General features: G+C 46.3%; 2 protein-coding genes across 2 annotated transcripts in view; one reads left to right on the plus strand and one right to left on the minus strand.

The window, feature by feature from the left end:
• The window catches only part of LOC111150902 (proline rich coiled-coil 2C), a 105,358-nt gene extending 90,454 nt beyond the window's left edge, over positions 1–14,904 (plus strand). Inside the window, exons 27-35 of the mRNA XM_022508589.1 lie at positions 2,041–2,244; positions 3,793–3,905; positions 4,262–4,398; positions 6,868–7,099; positions 7,319–7,426; positions 8,465–8,683; positions 9,197–9,300; positions 9,679–9,805; positions 12,975–14,904. Of these exons, the coding sequence (XP_022364297.1) occupies positions 2,041–2,244; positions 3,793–3,905; positions 4,262–4,398; positions 6,868–7,099; positions 7,319–7,426; positions 8,465–8,683; positions 9,197–9,300; positions 9,679–9,805; positions 12,975–13,232 (1,502 nt within the window). The 3' untranslated portion in view covers positions 13,233–14,904. The remainder of the gene's footprint in view (positions 1–2,040; positions 2,245–3,792; positions 3,906–4,261; positions 4,399–6,867; positions 7,100–7,318; positions 7,427–8,464; positions 8,684–9,196; positions 9,301–9,678; positions 9,806–12,974) is intronic.
• Positions 14,905–20,394: 5,490 nt separating this feature from the next.
• LOC111150630 (collagen alpha-1(III) chain-like) lies at positions 20,395–23,607 on the minus strand. The gene is made up of 3 exons (XM_022508118.1): positions 23,325–23,607; positions 21,895–23,229; positions 20,395–21,383 (listed from the first exon to the last, which is right to left on the minus strand). Exons 1-3 carry the CDS (start codon positions 23,605–23,607, stop codon positions 20,395–20,397), a joined length of 2,607 nt encoding a protein of 868 aa, XP_022363826.1.
• Between the last annotated feature and the right edge of the window lie 1,134 nt (positions 23,608–24,741).

Raw genomic sequence — 24,741 nt, forward strand, 5'->3', positions numbered from 1 at the left:
AGGTTTACACACTTCACAGCACTCACCATAGCACATACCCTCCCCAATGTCCATAACCCCATCCCCCTCTTCCTGCCCTCCTCCCCCCGGCCACCCTCAGTTTGTTTTGTGAGATTAAGAGTCTCTTATGGTTTGTCTCCCTCCCGATCCCATCTTGTTTCATCAGAAGCTGCTTTCCAAAAGATATAAGATACATCCAGCACAGAATTTACTTTCTTTGACTGGTTCTCATTTAGTGATTGCACTGCTGTTTTTCAGTATTCTGGCATTCTGTGCCAAAAGAATTGGCCTTTGGGATGTACTATGGTTATTTTGATGTTATGTGAAATCAGAAGTATGTATTAAGACAAACAGATTCAAATCAAGGAGCGTGCATTCCCTGCCATCCATTTGTAAGACATCTTCATTGTGCTTGCTGGCTGGGACCCCAGTCATTTGGGTGGGTAGGGGTTGGGGCTATAAAGCAATCAGGAATATAGTGTAGTGGAGAGATTAGGAAATAAAGGGACTGGGAGGGTTCCCTTCTGGTCACAGTTGACCCTTAAACAACGCAGAGGTTAGGGGCGCTGACACTTGGCGACCAACACGTGCAGTCAGAAACCTATCACTTCCCCTAAATTAACTACTAAGAGCCTACTCTTGACCAGAAGCCTTACTAATAACATCAATAGCTGATTAACATGTATGTTTTATATGTTACATGTATTATATGCTGTATTCTTTCAGTAAAGTTAGAGAAAGAATGTTACTAAAATCATAAGAGAAGGTACATTTACAGTACTGTACTGTATTTAATCGAAAAAAAGTTTGTGTGTAAGTGGACCCACACACAGCTTAACCAACTGAGCCATCCAGGTGTCCCTGGACCCACACACAGCTTAATGAACCTGTGTTGTTCAAGGTCAAGTGTACTTTTTTCCAGGTCTGGTTCCCCCACACTCTCATCAGTTAGGATAAATTTTTATATTTCTTGCCCAGTCATCCTACTGGTAGAGACTCAAGTGGAAGAATACAGGTGTCTTGATCTTGGTCCTCTCTTAGATCAGACATCATTTGAAGTCTGGAAAAATGACGATTGCATCTCATTTCCTTAAATCAGATGCCAGTGTTATCTTCCACTCCTATACACAGTCCTCATCACCCACTGATCCGCAGAACTAACTGACCCTTCAGGATCTTACGTTTTATAATTCAACTTATTTATTAATAGTTTATTTTCTTTTTAAGGTATTATTATATACCTGTTTTTTGCTGGTATATGTACAAGGGGAGTGAGGACTAAGTATAACCTTAAGCTCATATGGCTGTGGAGCAATTAGGATCCCTAAAGGCCTGTTTTACCTTAATGATATTAAGGTGCAGCACTTTGTTCTTCTGTGTCCTTCCATCTATGCCTGACCTTAGAAGATGTTTAAGTATTCACTCATAACTGAATGAAACTCTTAAGATCACCTGTAAGGTATCTTGCTGGACAGAAGAAAACAAGTCTGACCTTTCGTTTACATGACTTTTTAGGAGCAGTTGTGATCTCTCCAGTGAATTTATACTTTTAGTTTATTTATCAATTTCTACACCTAATGTGGGGCTCGAACTTGTGACCCTGAGATCAAGAATTGGTGCTGTTCCATCTGAGCCAGATAGGCACCCCTACGTTCTTGATTATTCCTAAGGTGCGGCATTTTGTCCTTCCGTGTTACTACATCTATGCTAGCCATTTGTGAGTGAAGCTCTTGACCATCCTTTCCTTTGTGATGATTAAAGAACCAATAGCTGGAGGCTACACTGACAACCCTGTAGGCTCTTGGCCATCTTATTTTGTGAGTTTTATCTTTTAATTTCCTTCTCTTTGCATTTTTTTATTGTACCGGATTTCTCCAGATTTCATAGTCTTGTTTACATTTGGTGATTGCTACTTAAGTGCATCGTAAGTACCTGCAGGGTGTAAACGTGAATTTTCCAGTGTCTAGCTGGCGCTTGAGTTTTTATAGTGAACAACAGTGGCTCTTTAAAATACGCGACCTTTTTCCCTCCCTCATATAGGAGCTGGTACATATACTACCTCTTCTTTGAGTACAAAATCTACAACCACATCAGATCCTCCTAATATTTGTAAAGTGAAACCGCAGCAGTTACAGACAAGCAGCCTGCCTTCTGCAAGTCATTTTTCACAGTTAAGCTGTATGCCTTCCCTTATTGCCCAGCAGCAGCAGAGCCCGCAGGTCTATGTGTCTCAGTCTGCAGCAGGTAAGATTTTTAGGATTGGGTGTAAGGAATTCAGAAAAATGAAGAATTTTTACATGCTCACATTTTTCTCTCAAGTTTAAATATTTTTTATCTGCTTTGCAGATTCGTTTCATCATAGAATTTAATGCTCCCTCTCTGATAAGTGTTCTGGGGGCTCTTGGGGGTTGTTCTTACACGTATGTTACATACAAGACAAATTAGTGTCTAGTAATTTGCAAAATAACTTAAACATTCATGTTATTCCAGTCAAGTTACAAAACTTCATTACCTGAAACTTGACAAATCAATAATAAAATTGATAGGGAAGAATAAGCCCAAGATTAGCAAAGAAGAAAAAAATTTTATGTTGGGGTACTGGGGTAACTTACCACAATATTAATCTTAGTTAAATAGTAAATAAATATTTGAAAAATACTCAAACTCACTACTGATTTTAAATTCAAAATAAACAGTGAGGCTATTTCTTGCCTTTCTGTATGGGAAATATTAGAAAGATTGATAATACCCAGTTTTTATGAGGGTCACAGGTATTATTAATAGTTTCTTAAAGTGCATGGCTGATTAGTATACAAATTGACATATTCTTTTAGAAAAGTATGAGACTATTTTATATGTATATACTTAACCATAGTAACAACTTTCATAGGAATCTTACCATATAGATAAAACTTAGTATTAGTCAGAGACTTAAGTATGAACGTGTTCATTCATTGCAGTATTGTTCATAATGGTGACAAATTAAAAACCAGTATGGGAAGTTCTCCAAAACATACATAAAAAGAGCAGATCAAAATAGTTTATATAATACGTAGAAATGTTAAGCATCTAAACCAGATTCTTTCAGTTATCAAATGCCAGTTCCTTTGAAATATTTTGTTAAATTCTAGTAGGTAGATATAAAATTAGAATAGATTTGCTGATATACCAGTGGGTTCATTTTCACTTTGAGTAGATCATGTCCAATTTCACTAGTTAATACCCATTGGCAGTGTATGAGGGTGTTTTTTTATACCCACAAAGTATAATAGACCCTTGGACAGTGCAAGGGTTAGGAGTGTCAGTGCCCTGCATGGTCAGAAATCCACGTACAACTTTTCACTCCCCTAGATTTAATTACAAGTTTCCTGCCTTTGACCAGAAGCCTTACTGGTAACATAAAGAGTTCATCAACACATACTTTGTATATTGAAGTATTATACCCTGCATTCTTACAGTTAAGTAAGCTAGAGAAAAGAAAATGTTGCTAAGAAAATCACAAGGAGAAAATACATTTACAGTACCTCACTGAATTATATGAAAAAAATACACAGTTCAAACCCCTGTTGTTCAAGGGTCAACTGTATTAGAGTTTTATTGATTTAATTTGCATATACCTATCTGCTGGAAGTTTTCGGTCTTTTCATATTTCTAGTTTTCCTTGGCTGTATTAGTTTTCAGTGGTCTCACTTAATTTAAAATCTGCTACAAAACTTGGATTTTAGTGACTTTTTGGAAAATTCTGAAGCTTAGACACCTAAAACTGCTTGTTCTTCCTGATGGTCTGTATAGCTCAAATCCCTGCTTTCTACATGGACACGAGTCATTTATTCAATACCCAGCATGCGCGATTGGCTCCACCATCCTTGGCTCAGCAGCAAGGCTTCCAGCCAGGCCTCTCTCAGGTAAATAGCACAGACTTTCATCACGTGTTTGTTTCTTGGCATGCTAATGGTATAATAGGTATCTTGGTCTACAGATAAAGGCTCTTTAAGTTGAAATGTTCTGTTGAACATGGCACAGTCTGTGATTACCTTGGTATGTATTAGCAAAATTTTCAAATTTTCCCAAATTTGCCAGAACGTAATGGCTAACAGTGCAGAATAATGTATTGAAAGGAAAATTTAGATGCTTACATTGGTTTTATTTTAAAAGGGAGCTGATAGATATATATGTTTTCTATTTTCGTATCTCAAATTTTTATTCTCCCAAATACCGTGATTTGTGTAGATGGTGCTCATGTGTTTTTGTTGCATCGCAGCCAACTTCAGTTCAGCAGATCCCGATCCCCATTTATGCGCCACTGCAAGGACAGCACCAGGCCCAGCTGAGCTTGGGAGCTGGCCCTGCTGTTTCCCAGGCTCAGGAGTTATTCACGTCCTCACTTCAGCCGTACAGGTACGTGCTTTGTGATTGCTGAGCCCGCTGTAACTCCTGCTGTTCCTCCTTTCCCCCAGAATCTCAGTTGATCCTTTTACCGAATTCCTCTAAAAGATTAAGCATGTTGATTTTATGTCTTAAAACCTAGCTTCCAGTAGTTTCAGTCAAGACTTTTTTGAACAAAGTAAGATCTCAGATATTCATGAACACAAGGATAACAACAATCCCAGAACAATTAGGAATCAGAGGAAATAGCTGCAAAGGTTCCTGGAAGGCTGCCTGCCCCCTTCCAGAGCAGCTGTGCGTCCACACCTGCCCTGGGGTGTGTGTGGGGCTTGGCCGAGAACCGCAGAGGGGGCAGGAGCCGGGGTGGAGGGTGCCAGGCAGGGAACAGAGGCTGTGGGGATAGGGATGACAAGTAGAAAAGAAACTGTTCTTTTGAAAGATTCACTGTAAGTTAGCTTTGTGATTAAGAAATCTTCTTTTAGTTGGTATTAGCTACTTGCAATGTGGTTGGAAAGTTTGGGGCTATTTTCCAGCTGTGCAGAAAAACTCAGTGATGAATTAGTGTCTCGCATAGCCGTGGGAGATGGAGTAGCCGTGCACTGATGTTTTGTATTTGTAGTCCCCTTTTAACGATTCTTGGAAGACGTATTTCTGAAGACCAGACCTGTTCCATAGAAAAATAACGTCAGCTGTATGTGTGATTGTGACTAATGACAAGTGTATTGGAAGGCACAGGTTTAACCTTGGAAAGCGATTGTTTGTATCCCTGCCATGTCATTCTGCTGTGCTTGCTCTCAACCTCATCCGGATAGTGAGTGCTTACTAATACAGAATCCTGAATTAACTTCTGCCCAGACAGGAGTTTGGGGGTTTTGTCTTTTTTTTTTTTTAAGATTATTTTAGAGATTATTTAGACAGCGGGAGTGGGGAGGAGAAAGAGTCCTAAGCAGACTCCACACTGAGTACAGAGCCTGATGCAGGGCTCTGTTGCGGAACCCCAAGATCACAACCTGAGCTGAATCCCAGAATTGGACATTTAATCAGCTGCGCCACGCAGGCACCCCAGGACTGCATGGTTTGTAAGCGTTTGCTTACGTTTTCCCGATTTATATTTGACATGTAGGCAGAAAGACTGCTCGTGACCTGAGGCTGGCACTCCTGCTAAATGGCCTTTGTTTCTACCACAAATGTCAGTTTTAACAAAACATAATGATATTACTTCTTGATAATATAGTCTTTAATCCAGTGCCTTGATACAGTTACTTACTCCGTATCTTAGCATTTGTAAAAGTATAGCTTGAAGGCCCCCATTCCAGAGGTAAGAGGGTAGTCTGAAGTTAGATTCCAGCGTTGTAGTTTTTTTAAAAACCATTCAAATATGCCACAGTGTTATAAACTATAGTCACCATGCTGTACATTACATCCCCATGACTTATTTTGGAGCTAGCAGTTTGTACCCTGCGACCATAACACGGTGTCGCATATTGGAAAGTTGCTGAGGGCCACCCAGGGGGCTCAGTTAAGCATCCGACTCTTGATCTCAGCTCTGGTCATGATCTCAGGGTTGTGAGATCAAGCCTTGCCTGGATCCCCCTTGGGATTCTCTCTCTCTTTAAAGAAAGAAATTTGCTAAGAAAGTAGATCTTGCGAAAAGTTCTCATCACAAGAAAAAAGTATTTTTGTGAATATGTTTGGTGACAGAGGTTAACTAGACTTACTGTGATGATCATTTCATAATACATACAAATAATAATGTTGTAAACCTGAAATTAATACATTACATTTCCATTATACCTCACTAAAAACAAACAGAAACTTCGTGGGTAATCCTGATGTTGGACGACTATGCTTCATTCTGTAGAGGTCTTGAGATTTCCTACAAGAAATATATGGGCCTCTGGGTGGCTCAGTTGGTTAAGAGTCTGATCCTTGTTTTCTACTCAGGTCATGACCTCAGGGTTGTGGGCTCGAGCCCCGCGTTAGACTCTGTGCCCAGCAAAGTCTGCTTGAGACCGTTTCCTTCTCCCTTTACCCCTCTCCCCACTCACTCGAGCTCTTTCTCTTTCTCTCTCTCAAAATCTTTTTTTTTAAATACACACATTGACACACATATAAATAGAATAATGAAATACAAATAATAAAAATCAGCTATTAGTGCTATAAATTTGAATAAAATGTTGATACCAAAGAGAAAAGCAGATCTGGTTCTGAGCCTGCTAGTGAACACATGAAAAGAGACTCGTTGTTGTTCAAGAGGAGAAACTCTTGTTAGTTTCAGGAAGAGCAAGCCTCTCTCTAGAACTTTGTTGTGTTATGGGGCTCTAAATCATGAAACGTGTACTTCAGACACAGTCTGCATTCTCTTTCTTAATTGTGCTTATTAGAGTGCTTGGTCATTTGGGATACTCATTCCCAGGATTTCCAGATTCCAAAATAGAATTGACTACTAACACAAGTCTTTTCTTGTTAACACCTGTGTAGATCTCAGCCAGCCTTCATGCAAAGCAGTCTGTCCCAGCCATCTGTGGTTCTTTCTGGTACTGCCATCCACAACTTTCCAGCTGTCCAACACCAGGAACTTGCAAAGGCACAATCAGGTCTTGCCTTTCAACAAACTTCAAATACGCAGCCTATTCCTATATTGTATGAACATCAGCTGGGTCAGGCATCGGGACTAGGAGGTTCCCAGCTAATTGATACACATCTTCTCCAGGTAAGACAGGAGCACAGGGGGCTAGAATCATGCACTATCATCATCTTCCTGCATAGCAGATTATTTAAGGAAACAATTTTTAAAGAAAAAGTGTTAAAAGATATGAAAAACCAAAGGTCCTTTTATCTAGTACTAAAATTCTTAGAGATTGTACATCCTTGATGTCTGAATTGGAAGTATTTCATTCTTACTGCTGTTTTCTTACACAATTTTTTCTAGGCTAGAGCAAATCTTACCCAGGCTTCAAATCTTTATTCTGGACAAGTACAACAGCCTGGTCAGACAAATTTTTATAACACTGCCCAGTCACCAAGTGCTCTCCAGCAGGTAAACTATGGCATGGTAAATTTCCTCAATTTTCTTCATTATTATTATTATTATTACTCTTACTTTTACTGCGTTTGTTTTTGCTTGGCAATTTTAATAGAACCAAGATGGGAAGATGGCTCAGTGGTTTTCAGACTTTTCTCTGAGGTGTCCTAGGAATCCCATGGAGTCCACTGGTGGTGGGATGTGCTTAGTCCCACAGCACCTCTCTCCTCAGCCCCACTTGAGTCACTTCTGCTTTTTCGCTCTTTGTTTTAAATTGGTTTCCATGTAATCATTTATTTCAACAAAGGATTCCATGAATATAAAAGTTCAAAAACCATTGTCCGGGATACACAGTTACATGTAAGCATGAGAAGTGCTTACCCATCTGTGCTAGAGAGGGAGGGGCCTCTACAGACCATCGCACTGGTTACTCCAGTACTTAGAACAATGTGGCAGCCTGTGACAGAGTGTCCGTGACAGATGTGCACAAACTGCCAGCAGTGACCTGCACCTGCTCTTCAAAAGTTCGTGGAGGGCTGAAGGAGAGAGACAAACCATTAGTCATTTCTGTACTCTGGTGGCTATTTTAGGGGTGAAACTTCATAAATGTATCTATTACCTTGACATTCAAATTAAATACTGCTTATATGAAAACTGAAAGGTTACTTTTCTTCTTGTCAAACCTTATTTTAGTCAGACCTGAAAACAGTAGAGATGTCTGTTTGGGAAAGTGCAACAACACTACTTTCTTAAATTGTATCCCACGACTTCATTGTATTATGTGTTTATTAGACACATCCCATGGATTCATTCAGACACCTTCGTAGTGGTTTGGCTAGTGTCTGCACTGCTAGTCTTCGGTTGTTGCACCCTTAATAAAAGATTGGAGGTAATTACTAAGCAAAAGATAATATGTGAAATATATTAATAGATTGAAGTATTCTGTTTAAACTGTTACTCTTAAGGTTTTTAAGAGTTGTCTAGAGAGTTACAGGGCTATACAGATGACAGATCCAAGTAAATGGCCACAGTTTCTTTTTGCTTATTTTCTAGGTTACAGTACCTTTACCAGCATCCCAGCTTTCATTACCTAATTTTGGATCTACAGGGCAGCCTTTAATCGCTCTGCCTCAGACTCTTCAGCCCCCATTACAGCATACCACCCCACAAGCCCAGGCCCAGAGCCTGAGTCGTCCTGCCCAAGTAAGCCAGCCTTTCAGAGGATTGATCCCAGCTGGAACACAGCACAGCATGATCGCTCCCACAGGAAAAGTGAGTCGAAGAGGGATTTGCAATTCTTTGAGAATTTAAGGCTATGTGTTTAGATATATACATCTTGTATCTGTAAAAATAAAATGCATAAGTTTTTACCACTCTCTAGGAGCTCTCACACTCTGATGTGCTTTTTTTAAAAAAAAATTTTTTATTTTTAAAGTAATCTCCACACTCACTGTGGGGCTTGAACTCACAAGCCCGAGATCAAGAGTTGCACGCTCTGCCCGTCGAGCCAGCCAGGTGCCCCAAGCCCCAGTGTGCCTTTTTTTTTTTTAACTTTCTAAATCTACTTGTGATGTGTTTGACTTCCTCTGTTTCTTACTTAGTAACAAAGAATTCACAAATTTTATGAATGAATGGGTTTACACAGTCTTTTAAGACTTTTTACCCACAAATTTGGCCTTGATAATTTATTTAAAACTTAATTATAGGATTTTTGTACTAAGATTCTTTACCTCTTATCTTATGGAATTCCAGAAACGTTAAGTCTGTTCTTTGTTTTTTTCTCAGATGTCTGAAATGGAACTGAAAGCCTTTGGAAGTGGCATTGACATAAAGCCAGGCACACCGCCAATCAGCGGTAGAAGCACCACACCAACATCTAGTCCCTTCCGGTAAAATGGGCATTTGAATTTCCAAATAAGTAAACACAGTTTGTTTGTTAGATTCTTACTATGTCACCAGGCCTGTGGTAAGCACAAGACATTCTGATAGTGTTACCTAAAATGTTAAGCTATTAAATTAAGAATGTATATGTTATACTATATTTTTAAGAAATTTTTTTTTAAATACAGGGCAAATCTAGCTAGAATTCTTTCTCACCTCTGCCCCTCCAGTGTCTCTCCGCTACCGTAATGTTCGGTAACTCCCCTTGGTAGATTTTCCTCCGCTACCACAAATGAAGTGTCCGCCAAGAGCAGTGTCTCTAAAGATCTAACAGCATATTATTTATTTGGCACTACTGTACTGACCCGTGACGGCTTTCTCCCAAGGGCTACTTCCACAAGTCCGAACAGCCAGTCCAGCAAAATGAACAGCATTGTCTATCAGAAGCAGTTCCCGTCAGCCCCTGCCACTGTGAGAATGACACAACCATTTCCTACACAGTTTGCACCCCAGGTGGGCAGATACGAGTGAGAAATGAGTATTATGTACTTGGAAATGATTGCTAATCTGGCTAAGTATCTGATTTCATAATCTTGCCATATTATAAGTAGTTTAGAAACATAGTTTTTAATGAGAAACAGTTTCTTATTTAACAGTACATTTATGACCTTCATAGATCATCTCCGCAATTTTTCGTGAGCTACAGGTAGTAGCTGTGTAGTGCTAAAGCAGACAAGAGAAGTAGTCGAAAGATTCCCCACACAGCTCTGGTCATTTCAGTCCTGTTTCTTTTATCTTTTTTGAAGAAGTGGACTTTCAGAGAAGGGTCCCAGTGCTTAAAAGCTTTCTAGGTTTAAAGTTTTTGTTACGTGGTCGTCGTCGTCGTCGTCGTCGTCGTTGGGTTTTTGTTTTGTTTTGTTTTGCTTTAAGAGAACTATGTGTAGTTGAGTTAAAGTTTCTAAAGGTTGTTCTAATATATGTGTAAAAACTCTTCCCTTCGCTGAACGAATGGAAAGACTAACTAAAATTTATCATAACTCTCAAAATGAGTATTGATTCCTGAGAAGACACTTATTTGTTGAATTGGTGTTATTTTTATTTATCTTCAGATTATGTTTGGTATAAGTGTGTGCCTTTTCTGCAATTACATCTTTTTAAAAAGATTACCCTATTTAATAGCTTTTCCATCTCCCCTTCAGAATTTGTAGCTGAATTGCAAGAACCATCTACAGTGCCATAGCGTGCTTTGCTAATTTTTCTGTTAGATTCTCCAAGCATGGCCTGTTTGTTCTTGGTCCCTGTAGTAGAATGGCACAAATGCCTCCATACTTCCTTTCACTTGGCAGAATGGGCACAGATTTACTCTGAGATAAGCCAACCTGGTCTAGTTGGCAAAAATTTTTTTTTAACAGTTCAATGTTGTATGTTTTGTTTTTTTCACTCAGATTCTCTCTCAGCCTAACCTGGTCCCTCCATTGGTAAGAGCCCCACATACTAACACCTTCCCAGCGCCTGTTCAGAGGCCACCAATGGCACTGGCCAGTCAGATGCCTCCTCCGCTGACCACAGGCCTCATGAGCCATGCTCGTTTGCCACATGTAGCCAGGGGTCCTTGTGGATCACTATCTGGAGTCAGAGGTAATCAGGCCCAGGCTGCGTTGAAGGCTGAACAAGACATGAAGGTTAGTACAGTGTTAACAGCCAACAGAGCAAGCATCTGTCTCTGAACCATGTCTTAAGATGCCTCTGGACCCATAACCACAAACCCAGGCATTCATTGTCTTAGCTAATTTAACCAAGCTAACTACTTTTATTCATTCCTTTTTTTTTCTTTTTTTCCTCCCTATTCCCCTTTTTTATTTATTTTTTATTTTTTTATTTTTTATTTTTTTGCAACTATAGTTAGCAAACAAGTTAACATTTTAAACTCTGGCAAAATGGATTGCTTATAAAATGAATATTTGAGGGAGATCTGAGTTTAGCTGCTATATTTTTGGAAGAACAAAAAATAATGTGGATTATTATAGACTTCCCATTTTCTTTTGTTTTTTTTTTCTTTGTTTTCTTTTTTATCCCTCCGCGCCCGCACCCCCGCCCCGACTTAAGATATAAATCATGGTTATGTGAAAATTCGGAGTGATTAAGAGGTTTTACCTATCTTGATTTTTCTTCCTCCGTGAGTCATGCAAGTACAGTTTTCTTCTCAAACTGTTTCCATACCTTTTTTTTTTTTGCCTGCCACCTGAGTTGGCTGTATTCCACAACAGATTGTGCAGTTGTAGATGAAGAACTGAAAAAAGCACTTTGGGATCCTTCATAATAAAAGGCACTGATAAATGTGAGGTTTGCTGATGCAGAAGAGTGCCTTGAGGAGTCTGTGTGGGGACAGTTTTCCTAGCATAACCCTTACCGTCTGCCTGTGCAGCCGGCCGGCTCCATAGCTCTGTATTTACTTGGACTTGATTTCAGAGGTCTTAGTAATTTGGCCTGTTTTGTCACTATATATACGTGTATACACATCCACACATCGGGTCAGACTAGAAGAGAGAAAGCTTGCTGCCTTCAAACAGGGCAGTGCCCATAGTGATGCTTTACTTTGAATCAGAAACATGTTTATGCTCATCCTTGTAGAAAATTCAGTTGACGAGCTGGTTTCGTTCTACATTGATATCCCTCATTTCTCATCCTGAGTAATCAAATTTAAAGACTATTCTGCAGTGAAACTCTTGTTAAATGTGATCTACTTTTATTAAGGCTGTGGGCCTAGGATTTCCCTCTGTTAAAAAGTGTGTAGGAATCTTTGGAAACTATTTGGCCATGGTTTCCTGTTGTTCCGTCTCCTTGGAACTTGATTTTCAGACCTTCCTTTGCTGGAAATCACATTAGAGTTTATAATGGGGTCGGGGAGGGTGAAACTTTCTTGAAATTGCTTTAGATCTTTATATAGTATAGGTTTCCTGTAGAACATGAAGGGCTCCTTGTTATATGCAAGAGGTACAGAAACTTAAGTTTTAATTGTGTACGTTACAGTGGTATAATTTACAGATGACGTAAGTATATTCTTTGGGGGCACATAGTAAAAGTAGGAAATTATTTTACCAGCTCAGAATGTGGTAGGAGCTATCAGAACTTAGTGCTCAAGTGAAGTCGTAGTTACTAATTTCTGATGCTCTTCCCCTGCAGAAGAGAGCTGTGGGAAGAGGACTCAGCCACAAGACATTTGGTCCTAGGTGTTGGTAATGCCACAATATAAGTGCTTCCTTTTCGTTTTATTGTAGACCACATATTGATAACTAGAAGTTTTACGTGTTACGTATATCTGTCTTCAAATTTGCGAGCAGCCTCCCTAAATAGAATTTGATATCAATAAGTTTTGTTCCAGAAAAGTTACAGACCAACAGCAGTTTCTGTGTTGTTGTTTTATAAGAGGGCAAACTTGGAAAATGTGGTGGGAGGTGGTTCTGTTTTCAAATGTTTTTTTAAAAAAAAAAAAAATCACATGGAATATTTGCTGAGATAGGAAGAAATCTGTCCTTTAAGAGCTGAAAGATCATTGAGGTACTTCTGGTTTGGGCCAGACGTGGGGAGAACGGGTCTGTGGTCGGTAAAGAGTGAGCGGAGATGGACGGACAGGCTCCGCTCATGCTGCGGCGTTCTCAGTCGCTGTTTCTTATTTTTTAAGGCAAAGCAGAGAGCAGAGGTTCTTCAGTCCACGCAGCGGTTCTTCTCTGAACAACAGCAGAGCAAACAGATAGGAGGCAAAGCCCCGAAAGTGGACAGTGATTCAAGTAAACCTCCTGAGACACTGACCGACCCTCCTGGTGTCTGTCAGGAAAAAGTAGAAGAAAAGCCGCCCCCCGCACCCACCATAGCCACCAAACCTGTTAGAACTGGACCAATCAAACCTCAGGCGATCAAAACGGAAGAAACAAAATCTTAAAGGCTGTGGTTCATTGCAGGGGGTGGGGGGAGGGGAAAGGGGAACGAGGGAGAATGAAGTCGGATAATGCCAGCGGCCTGTGCCGTTACCCAGTCCAGAGCTGGGAGGTGCTCGGGGGACATAGGAGCAGTAGACACTGACACAGCCGCCGCGCAGGGAAGGGAGGCTTTGCTCGGCGTGCACCTGCTGTGAACGCGCGCCGTGCCGCTGGCCGTGCTGCTCCGGCCGGCATCCGTACAGCTGGTTCGTGCGCACTTTCCTGCAGGGCATATCGTTTAGAACTGAAATCCTCACGGTTCGATGAAACACCAGAAGTAGGAGGAACACGACCCCGCAGAGGACTAGCCAGGCCCGAGCGAGGGGTACTCAGCTAATGCACTGGGTGTCGTGTCTTTGCTCCCTTATGTGCTTTGGGTGTGATGGTAGCATTTGTGGGCTTGGTGGTCGGGAACCGAAGATAACTGGTGCTGGATAGAGGAGCCTTATTTTGTATTACGGCAGCTTGCTATTTTTGTAACATTGTGATTGAGTTGAACACAATCAAAGTACAGTCCCTGATCTCCCCTTCTTCCTGGACGAGTGAGCAGGTGATGGAACGCGCTGTCCACACCCTTGGACGTGTCCAGGCGGGCGGGCTTTGGCTGCTGCTTCCGTCGGGAACGGTGCTGTGTTTCGGTTGCGGCCCGGAGCTTTGACGCGCTGCTTGGCATCTCCTTTCTTCCATGGAACTGTCACGTCTTCACACACGTGACAGATGGGGTAAAATACTAGTTTGAGTCTGGCTTGCCTCCGCTCGGCCAACTTCGTCTGAATCCAGTGGGGTTTTGTTTGTTCGTTTGTTTTTAATGGTTTTTAACTGATGTTCATCAAGAGCAGTGAATACCTAGAACTGTGTCCTTAATGGAAGGAAATCCTGTCGAAGAAGGTGCATTTCTTCACCAGAGCTGTGTCATACCATCCTTTGGGCCCTCTGCTGGGAAAGTAGAATCAAGTCTCAAATAATGCCTTTTTAATTGTATCTTCTAGTATTATAGATGTAGGACAGTACTGTATCATACCTCTGTGAATGTAAAATACCTTGTACCTGCTTTATGATACGTAATAGTGACCGTGCTTTATCAGAGCTGTTTTTAATGACGTTATTCTAGAATGTTTTCTTTCCAGATGATGATTGAGAAGCTAATTAAAAAAATGGTGCCAGGTACCACAACAGTAACAGAACTTTGCTGTTTTCTGGGGTTTTGTTTTTTTACCTTTTTTTTTTCTTTTTTATTAATGGAGTGTGCTGGATGTCTCTCTAATTTTGTTCAGATGACTGCAGAACCTGGAAAAGCTGTTGCTGCTATTGATGCATAACATACTGCTATTGGTCTTTTTATATAAATAAATAAATAAAATATATATATATATATATATATATACATACATATACATATATATATAAATAATTTGAATTTTTGGAAACTTTAGCTGTGCTGTCAACTTTGGAAAAAGTATCCCAGTTGTACCGTGTTGGGTTGGCATTGTACAGAAATTAACAGCCATATTGGTCTAGAAATGTTAAACATAATTTTTTCCATTTGTACAGGGGTAACGCACTGTATTAAATATGTAAGGTCTTATCTACATGGGTTTGATTACAGAAACTAATAAAGTATTCTCTAAATAATGACTCTTGGAACTTCTAATCCATTCCTAAAATCTGGAACAAGAAAGTCTGTCCTGAACCAAAAATCGTCATCAAGAGTGCATTATGCTCTAAGAGAAGGTAATCATCTAAAGACTTGATTCCAACTTTTCAGAACTATAAAGTTTATTCAGTCAAAATAAATGTTGTCATGGAGGATAATAGTCAGGGCCTCTGTTCTCAGGGTTGCCATACTCCTTTTGAGAACAGATCTGTCAAGGAGGAGGAGAGAAGTCTTTCTGGATGATGTGAAGTGCTGAAAGTAGAAAGTAGTTTCACCATTCTTCAAGGCAGAAATCGAAGGGCCCAGAATAGATGTCAGTACTTAACGTTTGTATTTCTCATATCTCCCCTGCACGTTCATAGTCACTGTCGCCCACGTAAGCAGGCTGCAAGGGTTTTGCTTTACTCATTTTGTAAAGTGAAGTGCTGAGGGATTTTAACTGCCTAAAATCCCATATCCGGAACACGTGGCCTCCAGACCCAGCTTTAGGAAAACTCGTAATCCGGTCACTGGTGACCTGTGTACCTTCTTTACTCCTGGATGGTGGAATTCGCAAACATTTAAAGAACTCAAGTTCTGTGAGGCCCTACCTAGATGGCCAAGCTTTTCAGTCTGAAGGGTTTTCTCACAGTGGGCTCTCCATTGCTGGTGTGGCTAAGGCCAGGGTCCCAGACCGGTACCGAAAGGGCAGTAGTCACCGCTTCACACATTTGCTTCTCACAGAGTCACTTCAGTTGCTTCCCTCTTTCATGTTCTAACCCTTTAGTTCAGTCCTCCTAGGTGTTGGGACTTCAGAGCAACCACCTGTGTAGTTTGTGCTCCACGTTAGCAAGCAGCCGCGTGTGTGTGTTAACTCGAAACCATGAACACCTTAGACCCTTTGCTAGGTAGGATCATACGGGGGTTTCCCACCACCGCCCCCTTAAAAAAACGTATCCAGTGAAAGTGAGGTATTTATGTCAATGCTTCTCCACAGCTTGGTCCTGCAATTCTCACCTCTGGCTTTACTGGCATGTTCCCAGATAACCCAGAAGATGGTGGTGGTTAGATGGCGGCGGCGGCTTTAGTCCACTAACCCTTTGAACGTTTCTCTGCCCTTGAACCGTTCTGGTAAGGGGAAGAGGGTGTTTTTGTCCTTAGCTGTTTATAAATTGGGCTTAATGATGGAAGAATAATTGGGGGAAGTGGCCTAGGGAATGAGCATAATTTGAAAAGGCATTTAATTTGCTTATTTCCACAATGCAAATCACAGAGTGTAAAGTTCCAACATACTCTCGGGTGGAGGCAAGATGCAGAAGATAGAACCGGAACGTGCTCTCGTGTAAAACCCCTGAAAGGCCCATTAGGTCTCGAGTGTGTCCAGGGCCCCGCGGATTTCCTAGCTCGTTGGCGTCTTCAGTATTTCCACATGCCCTTTCCGGTCTCTTCCACCTGTAATCTGTAGTTAGCCACAGTTGACATGTTTGTGGAAAACATCTTAATTTGTGTTTTAGGTGATTGGGAAATATCAGCCGTAAGATATGTGTTTGTGAAATGAACTAGACCTGGACAGTGAAATCCTAATGTCAGACTGGCCGTCTTGGCCTTGCACATTGCTGAAGGGAGTCCTCTGCTTGGCCCTTTTCCTCCTTTCCTGCGCTGCTCTTCATTCATACCCTCAGGTGTAGGGTTGAGCCTGCTGTTGGCACTCAAGTAGTGGCTCTCCGTGGTTTTCCTGAAATAATCCAGAAGACAGTGGTAACGTATTTCAGGCCAAGAGTGCTACTGATTTTCAGCCCTTCTCAGGGTACGATGGCATGGGTTGGCAGGTCATGTTCAGCCTCCCACAGAAGTGAAGCTCCTGGGATCTGCTGTCTCTCGGATTCTTAAGCAGAAGCCCTCAGGTCTGGGGCGCCTGGCTGGCTCAGTCGGTAGAGCGTGTGACTCTTGATCTCAGAGCTGAGAGTTCAAGCCCCATACTGGGTGTAGAAATATCTTAATAAAAGAAGCCCTCAGATCTTTCTAGACTGGGAAATCAAAAATTATGAATGCCTTAATTCCTTGATTTTAGGTGTGTATTGATTTTCCATCCACTCTTGATGAAGCCTGTTGCCATTTCTTAAGACGCCTGCTAGAGTCTTTTACGTAGGGTAAATACAGAATTCCTTTGAATTTTTCCAGATACTCTCCCTCAGTTTTCCAGTTTTCCCCACACCTAATTTGACAAGAATTTTTTAGAGTGAAATCGGTAGAAATTGAATACAGACCTAATAGCCTACTAGCAGTGGGCGTCAGTCAGTATGAAATCTAGCAAGTGGTTAAAGTTTGCTTAAGACTTGCTAACGTACTCCAGATTCCAATGTAAGAATTACTTTTAAAAACACATTTCCTGAGCAGAGGACAGGAACAAGACATTTCTGTAAAGAAGACATCCAGATGGCCAACAGACACATGAAAAAGTGCTCCACATCACTCGGCATCAGGGAGATACACATCAAAACCACAGTGAGATCCCACCTCACACCAGTCAGAATGGCTAAAATTAACAAGTCAGGAAACGACAGATGCTGGCGAGGATGCGGACAAAGGGGAACCCTCCTACACTCTTGGTGGGAATGCAAGCTGGTGCAGCCACTCTGGAAAACAGCATGGAGGTTCCTCAAAAAGTTGAAAATAGAGCTACTCTGTGACCCAGCAATCGCACTACTGGGTATTTACCCTAAAGATACAAATGTAGTGATCCAAAGGGGCACGTGCACCCTAATGTTTAAAGCAGCAGTGTCCACAAGAGCCAAACTATGGAAAGAACCTAGATGTCCATCAACAGATGAATGGATAAAGAAGATGTGGTGTGTGTATGTATGTGTGTGTGTGTGTGTATATATATATATATATATATACACACACACACAATGGAATACTATGCAGCCATCAAAAGAAATGAAATCTTGCCATTTGCGATGACGTGGATGGAACTAGAGGGTATCTTGCTTAGCGAAATAAGTCAATTGGAGAAAGACAATTATCATATGAGCTCCCTGATAGGAGGAAGTTGAGAGGCAGGATGGGGGTAGGGAAGGAATAAATGAAAAACAGATGGGATCGGGAGGGAGAAAAACCCTAGGAGACTCTTAATCTCATAAAACAAACAGGGTTGGGGGGAGGGGGTAAGGACATTGGGGAGGGTATGTGCTATGGTGAGTGCTATGAAGTGTGTAAACCTGGCGATAAACAGACCGGTACCCCTGGGGCTAGTAATACATTATATGTTAATAAAAAAATAAATTTGGAAACAAAGGATTAAAAAATAAAAATAATAAAAAAGGGGAAATAACACATTTCCTTCAACGGAGGAATCAGATACCATAGGAGGAGAAAATTTTTTCAGAACTGGAGAGTTTTAAGCAAGAGATGAGACTCCGGTAACATTAGGCGAGGGGTCAAGCATCAATTATGTATCAGTTGCCAGGGATACAGAAGTCAGTTTCTTACCTCAGCATAGTCTGGTGGAGGAAGCAGAGATGCAGGCGGGTGGCCTGAGGTCGGGCACACCTCCATCACTAGTGACCTATTTTCTGGATGCCTTGAGCCATCTTCTAGTGGAGGCTTTCCCCTTCGCCCTCCATCTGTCTCCATTGCTGATGTTTCTAAATACGATTAAGATCTTCTAAAGGCATTTAGGCACTACTAACCTGGCCTTGTTTCTCACCATTTCTTGACACACCCGCTAAGAAATGGGATTGTTCGTAGACTTCGGTCTTCTCAGTTTCTGAGGGGGAAAAAAAAATCAACAGTTTCCTCATCTGAAATGAAAAGGGAGCCCCCAGATGCATTAGTGTTCAGTGGGGAATTAGAGCAGGGACGTGTCATTCAGCAGGCCTGTGCTTCCAGATGAGTAAGTCTCAGATCCAAGGACAGTGTAGAGGAGCAAAAAGGAGGGACAGATGGGTTCTGGCCTCTGGGTTTAGATTTGCCAAGAGGCAAAGTGTCCCATGTCGGTGAGTTCACACTGTACTGTGTGGGAGGTACCCGGGGTGCTGACTTAGGGCTGTGGTTTTCGAGCTGGAGGTACACAAGGTTACCGAGGCAGTTTTTAATACTTGTTTGGCTAAGGGATTCAGTGGCTCCTACGAAATGTAAGTATTAACATAAATTAACCAGTGCCGAGGAAGAGCTGCTGTCAGACTCAGTACGGGAAGCTGGAAAGCGTATGACACCCGGAGTAAAGGGATGCTCCCACAGAAGTTGCTAGTGCTCCCTACAGCCGCGGTGGGCTGGGGGGTTGGGTATTGGGTTTCTGTAGTCTGGGATAGAAAAGGATGTTACAGATTTTCCTTTTTTTTTAAGATTTTAAAAATTTGACACAGGGAGAGATCACAAGTAGGCAGAGAGGCAGGGGAAAGCAGGCTCCCTGCGGAGATCATGACCTGAGCCCAAGGCAGAGGCTTAACCCACTGAGCCACCCAGGCGCCCCCAAGATTTTCCTCTTAAATGGCTAAATTACCAGACTTTATATCCAGCTTAAAGCCTCACAGGGAAAGATGGAGTTACTCATGAACATTGTTGCTTAATCCCCTCCCTCCCCCGGCAGTCCAGAATCAGGGCCTGGTTCAAGGTACTTGAATTTTAACCTTTGTCCCAAAGGCACTTCGGGGTGTGATCAGGACGCACGTGAGGCAGGCCCACTCTCACCCACGGGGACAGTACTTGGTGCTTTGTGTTCCAGAAGCACTGGTGCAGCAGCGGCCAGATGGCAGGTCCCAGAAAAGCACGATTCCACAATCCCACGAAACTCAGCGTTTAATCAAAGAGCCGGAGGGCGGGAAAGGTGGGAGAGCGCTGCTTCCTTCCCTGGTGGCTTGGGCTTCTGACGAGACAGCCTCGCCATTAGTGCGGACCGCGCTCCTACCCCTTGGGTGCCGTCCATCCCTCTAATACAAAGGCTTTCCCCAAGTATGTTTTGACCAGATGTCACAGGAAAAAAGTAGTGGTAACAAAGGGTAGTATCTTTGGTCCCACACGCCCAGAGTGAGCTGCTGCTTCCTGCCACGTCTGCATAAACATCGCCAACATCCGCGAGGGGCCCGTGTGCCCAGCACTGCTCGATGGACATGGAGCAGCTGACTCTTCCCAGCGTCCTTGTAGGTGGTGTTTTGCGTCTCACTTACGCCTTAGATGGACGAGACACGCGGCGCCTGGGAGGGCTCAGTCCATTAAGCCTCTGCCTTCGGCTCAGGTCACGATCCTGGGGTCCCGGGATCGAGTCTCACGTCAGGCTCCCTGCTCAGGGGGGAGTCTGCGTCTGCCTCTGACGCTGCCCTCACTTGCTCTCCTCTCTCACTCGAGTAAATAAAAATCTTCAAAAAGAAGAACAACAGTGGGGCACAGATAACTTGCTCGGAGATACACGGTAGAGGAGCCTAGCTCGGGTCCAGGCAGTCTGAGGGTCAGAGCTCGTGGCCCAAGTGCGGGCGGCCCTGGACTCGGAGGTACTAAGAAACGCCACTATCCGTGTCTCTGAGGTGCTGGAGCAGGGTGCCGGGCGTCTGACAGGTTGCAGAAAAAGAAAGAACTTTATTGCCCCGGGAAACCCGTGTAGCTAATCTAGTGCCTGAGCCTCCCGAGCTGGAGTTTCCCGGCGCCAAATCGCTCAGGAAACGTGGGGTGAGGTCGGGGGTCCTCGTCCCCTCCGGAGCCCGCGGAGGGAGTCGGTGGCGCCCCAGCCGCGGCCGCAGGGCCGGGAGCCGCGCCGGTGGGGAGGACCGGACGCCCCAACCCCGCCACGTCTTGCGCGCGGAGGCCCCGCGGCAGAGCTCAGACCCCGCAAGCGGTTCTCGCCGGACAGAAACCGGCGACCACGGGCCTCTGTCGCCCCGTTCGGAGGCGCCTGCCCAGGCCCGAGCTCGCCCCGGGCCCCGCCGACCCGAAGCCGCGGTTGTCGCCTGGGCTGGGGTCGGCGCCGCGGCCGGAGGGTCCGCCGGGGCCGCGCTGCCACCGAGGCTGCGGAGGGGCCGAGGCGCGGCGGAGACGGGACCCTCCCGCCGTGTCCTCGCGACCAGCGGGCTTCGACCCGCGCCTCGTGCGAGGGTCGCCCCGGCTGGGCGGGGGGGCGTCCGGGGCGGGGGGCGCCTCTGCGGCTGCGGGCGGCCGCGGGCCGGGACGGAGCCGGCGGGGATGGAGGCCGCGCGCCCCGCGCCCCGTGGAGCCGCCGTGTCGGCGCCGCGGACGCCGGGTCGGAGAAGCAGCCCGGCCGCGTCGGTCCCGGGTTCTTCCCGGACGAGGTCAGCGCGCGACCCGAGACGCTGCCGCGCGGCCGGTCCCCGGGGGACACTCTGCGTCCCCGTCGCAGACGGCTCTGTCCGCGCCCCCGCCGGTCCGGACGGTGAGCCGCGCCGCGTCACCGAGGGGTCCCAGCCGCGGCCGCCGGCTACCGGGCAGCTCCGGCGTCGCCCCCAGACGACACGTGCCTCCCCGGTCCCGGCTTCACGACGAGGGGCAAGTGACCTGCCGGACGGCAACTTCCTCCCCTACTTCTTGCTTCCGGCCAGGGGACCCCAGAGTAACCCGAAGCCACATAACGCGTATTTCCTGGGGCACCGGGGGCTCAGTCCGGTTAAGCCTCTGACTCTTGATTTCCGCTCCGGCCATGGTCTCAGGGTCGTGGGATCGAGCCCTGCCTCGGGCTCCGCGCTCCAGGTGACGTGGGCTTGAGACTCTCTCTCCCCTCCCTCTGCCCCTCCCCCCTTCCCTCTCTCTAAATAAGTAGAATCTTAAAAAGAAAAATAAATAAAAGTTTAATGGGTTTGTCCTTCTGTCACAGGGGGTGTATTCCCCTCCTCAGACCATGAATTTCTAAACCCACAGGGCCCAGAGTTGCAGGGATGAGAAACCCAAAATCTCCAAGTCGGCCCTTGGTTTCCAAAAGGTCAGGGTCCGTCCATGCTGTCACCCGGTGCTGTCACCCGTAACTCAGCAGCTCCGATGACAAACACCGTCTTCGCTTCTGTGGGTCAAGGACACAGGTGCAGGCCCGCGAGGAGCTTGAGGCTCGAGGTCTGTCCTGAGGGCTTCGAGGCTCTTGACAGGCTGCAGCCTCATTTTAAGGCTCATGGGGAGTCCGTCCCCTCCCGAGGCCACTCTTGGTTGTTGGTAGGCCTCCGTCCCCTCGTCACTGGGCCTCCCCATTACGGCCACTGGCTTCAAAGCAATCAGGCCAGCAGGAAGCCCAGACAGAAACCACAGTCTTCCTGTACCGTCGTCCTGGAAGCGACAGCCCGTCACGGCTGCCGTGTTCTCTTTCTCAGGAGCCAGTCCCCAAGTACACACGCGGGTGGAGGTGACACGAGGTCGCAAACGACAGGAGGCCGGGGCCCTCAGGGATCTAGGAGCTTCCTGCCACACGGTCACGGCGCCTCTCCGGATGGCATGTAGTGTTTGCAGTCCCGTTTCCGAGCTCCGACCAGGCAGCCGAACCCCCGTGGTGTCCAGTCTCTCCTGGGGCCGCCTGTGCCCGACCCCCCGTGCAGTAAGGGACCAGATGCCGGAAAGCGCCTGCTGGGACCATTTCCCGTCATCACCGTCGTGCGGGGCCACCCCGGCCTCACGGCAGCAGCCCTCCCACCGCCGCCGGACGACAGAACCAGACGGAGCTCTGTCCTCCCCCAGCTGCCCCGGGGCGAGACTAGGGAAAAGCGCTGCTGTGCTGTGCGCGGCCGCCGTGGGCCCGGGCCGCCCGCTTGGCCCCTCAGGCCCACGTGAGCACATCGGGGTGCAGCCCGGGTGTCGCCATGGGGCGCTGCGGGGCTGCGCAAACTCAGCACCCCGAGGGGCCGCAGAGACAGGCAGCTCGGCCGTGTGCTCGCTTCCGCTGCCAAGGTCGGGGCTCGGCCGCTCGCTTGGGGACTCCACCGCGGACGGCCCTGGCCGTGGTTCTGCTCCCGGAGCTCGGCACCCGGCAAGCGGCCCCTTCGCCCGCCGGCGCCCCTGGAACCGGGAGCCCCCCTGGCTGGAGCTGAGCCCCGGGCTGGGAGGCCGCACCCGCTCCAGAAGCTGCTCCCAGCGGGCGCGCCGTCGAGGCCCGGCCGGGCCAGGCTGGGATCCGGGAGGCCAGTCCCGGGCGCCGCAAAGAGCAGCGACGAGAGGCGGGAGGCGGGAGGCGCGGTACCGTCCTTGGCAGCGGCCCCGGACCGCTGGGCCCCCCACGGCTGCCCCGGTGCGGTCGGTGCACCCCACCCGCTCGGACCAACACCACCCGGGCCATGGCCGCAGCCGTCCTGGAATGTCCACCGTGGTCTTCGGGGTGGCTTCTGCAGAGGCCGGAGGGGCGCCTGGAATGGGGAGGTTCGAGGAACCACCACCCCCAGCCCTTCAGGCTTCTAAGGAGAGCATCAGTCAGGGCTGTTGCCGCCTCCCCACGAGGTACTGACTGTGATGGCCCGGAGGAGGCAGCTCAGCCTTTCCCACCGCGAGGGCGCGTCCCCCAGCCCCCGGCTAGAGTCCCGCCAGCCTGCCAGGGCGTCCGTCCTGGTCCCACACTCGAGCCACGGGTGGACCCCGTGGCCTCTCCGTGCCCCCAGCTCTAACAGCGCCCGTGCTAACACCTGCAGCCCAGCAGCCGAATCCCGGGTCGAGCTCGTCAAAGTGGGTCTCCCCAGCGTCGGGCCACTTGACTGAGCGAGTGGCCCTGGGTCCCTCCTGGCAGTCATCACCGCGGTTTTCGGCCCCTCCTCCCGCTGACTTCTTCCAGTTGGCAGCATTCCAGGTCGGGAAACTGAGCAAAGAGACGGTGACTTCACATGGACACAGCGGCCACTGATGGCCGCTCGTAGAAGCGTCCACACTGGTTTGCTTGTGGACACCGAGCGATCTTTGTGGCCTGCCCGGCTCTCCTGGGAACGCTGTGCTCTAGTAACCGCCTCTGTTCTGCGGGGATCGAACCAGCTGCCGCTCCGCTCTTGCCGCTCATGATGGTAATTTTTTCCACCAGTTTGGGACCGTGGCACACGACTAGCTGACCTCTTGTTCCATTAAGCACTTTGCTCGCTGCCCTGGGAGGCCAGTTCCAATAACCGCATCTCCCACCGTCAGCCCCGGCCTCCAGAGGACAGGACGGCCGCCCCTGAGCTTCCCATTGATGCCACAACACTTCCATGCAGTCCTTACTTTGTCCCTTTGGTGAAACGAGTGTCCTCCAAGCTCACCCACAGAGCGTACCCAAGGGCTGAGTTTTCTGCCCTTGTCCAGGAAATCCAGTCTGCAGTGCCCACGTCTCTAATCCTTCTGTTCCCTTCTTCCATTTGTTCCAGAATTTCTACTTTATTTAATGTGGGCTGTCCCTTTCCCCTGGGTTCCCAGAGCCATCACAGGAGCAGGCAAAGATGACCTCTAGGTTTGAGACTCAAACAGCCGAAAGGAAGGGGCTGCCATTAAAAGAAATGGGGAAGACAGTTGGTGGGACACGTGTGAAGGAGTCGAGTAGAGTTCGGTCTTGGACATGTCACGTGTAAATGGTTATTAGCTAAATGGAGATGCCACGTAGGCAGCTGGTGCGTTCATCTGGAGTCCGGGGACAGATCTGGGCTGGAGGCAGATGGATGCCATCATCCTATGGACGGTAATTTCAACGATGCAACTAAATGAGATCGACAGGGAGATGGGTGTGGAGAACAGAAGAGATTCAAAGACTAAGCCAGGATGCTCTAGTGTTAAGAATCTAGGAAGAGGCAAAAGGAACTGAGGGAGTGACCAGTGAGCTTAGAGAAAGTCAAGGAAAAAAATGCCTCCAGGGCAGAGGGCTCCATGGTTCCCAGTGCCACAGGTACAGGGTTGATGGAGCATGA

The sequence above is a fragment of the Enhydra lutris genome, unplaced genomic scaffold (assembly GCF_002288905.1).
Source record: "Enhydra lutris kenyoni isolate GAN:26980312 unplaced genomic scaffold, ASM228890v2 scaffoldscaffold24, whole genome shotgun sequence".
NCBI classification, from domain to species: Eukaryota; Metazoa; Chordata; class Mammalia; order Carnivora; family Mustelidae; genus Enhydra; species Enhydra lutris.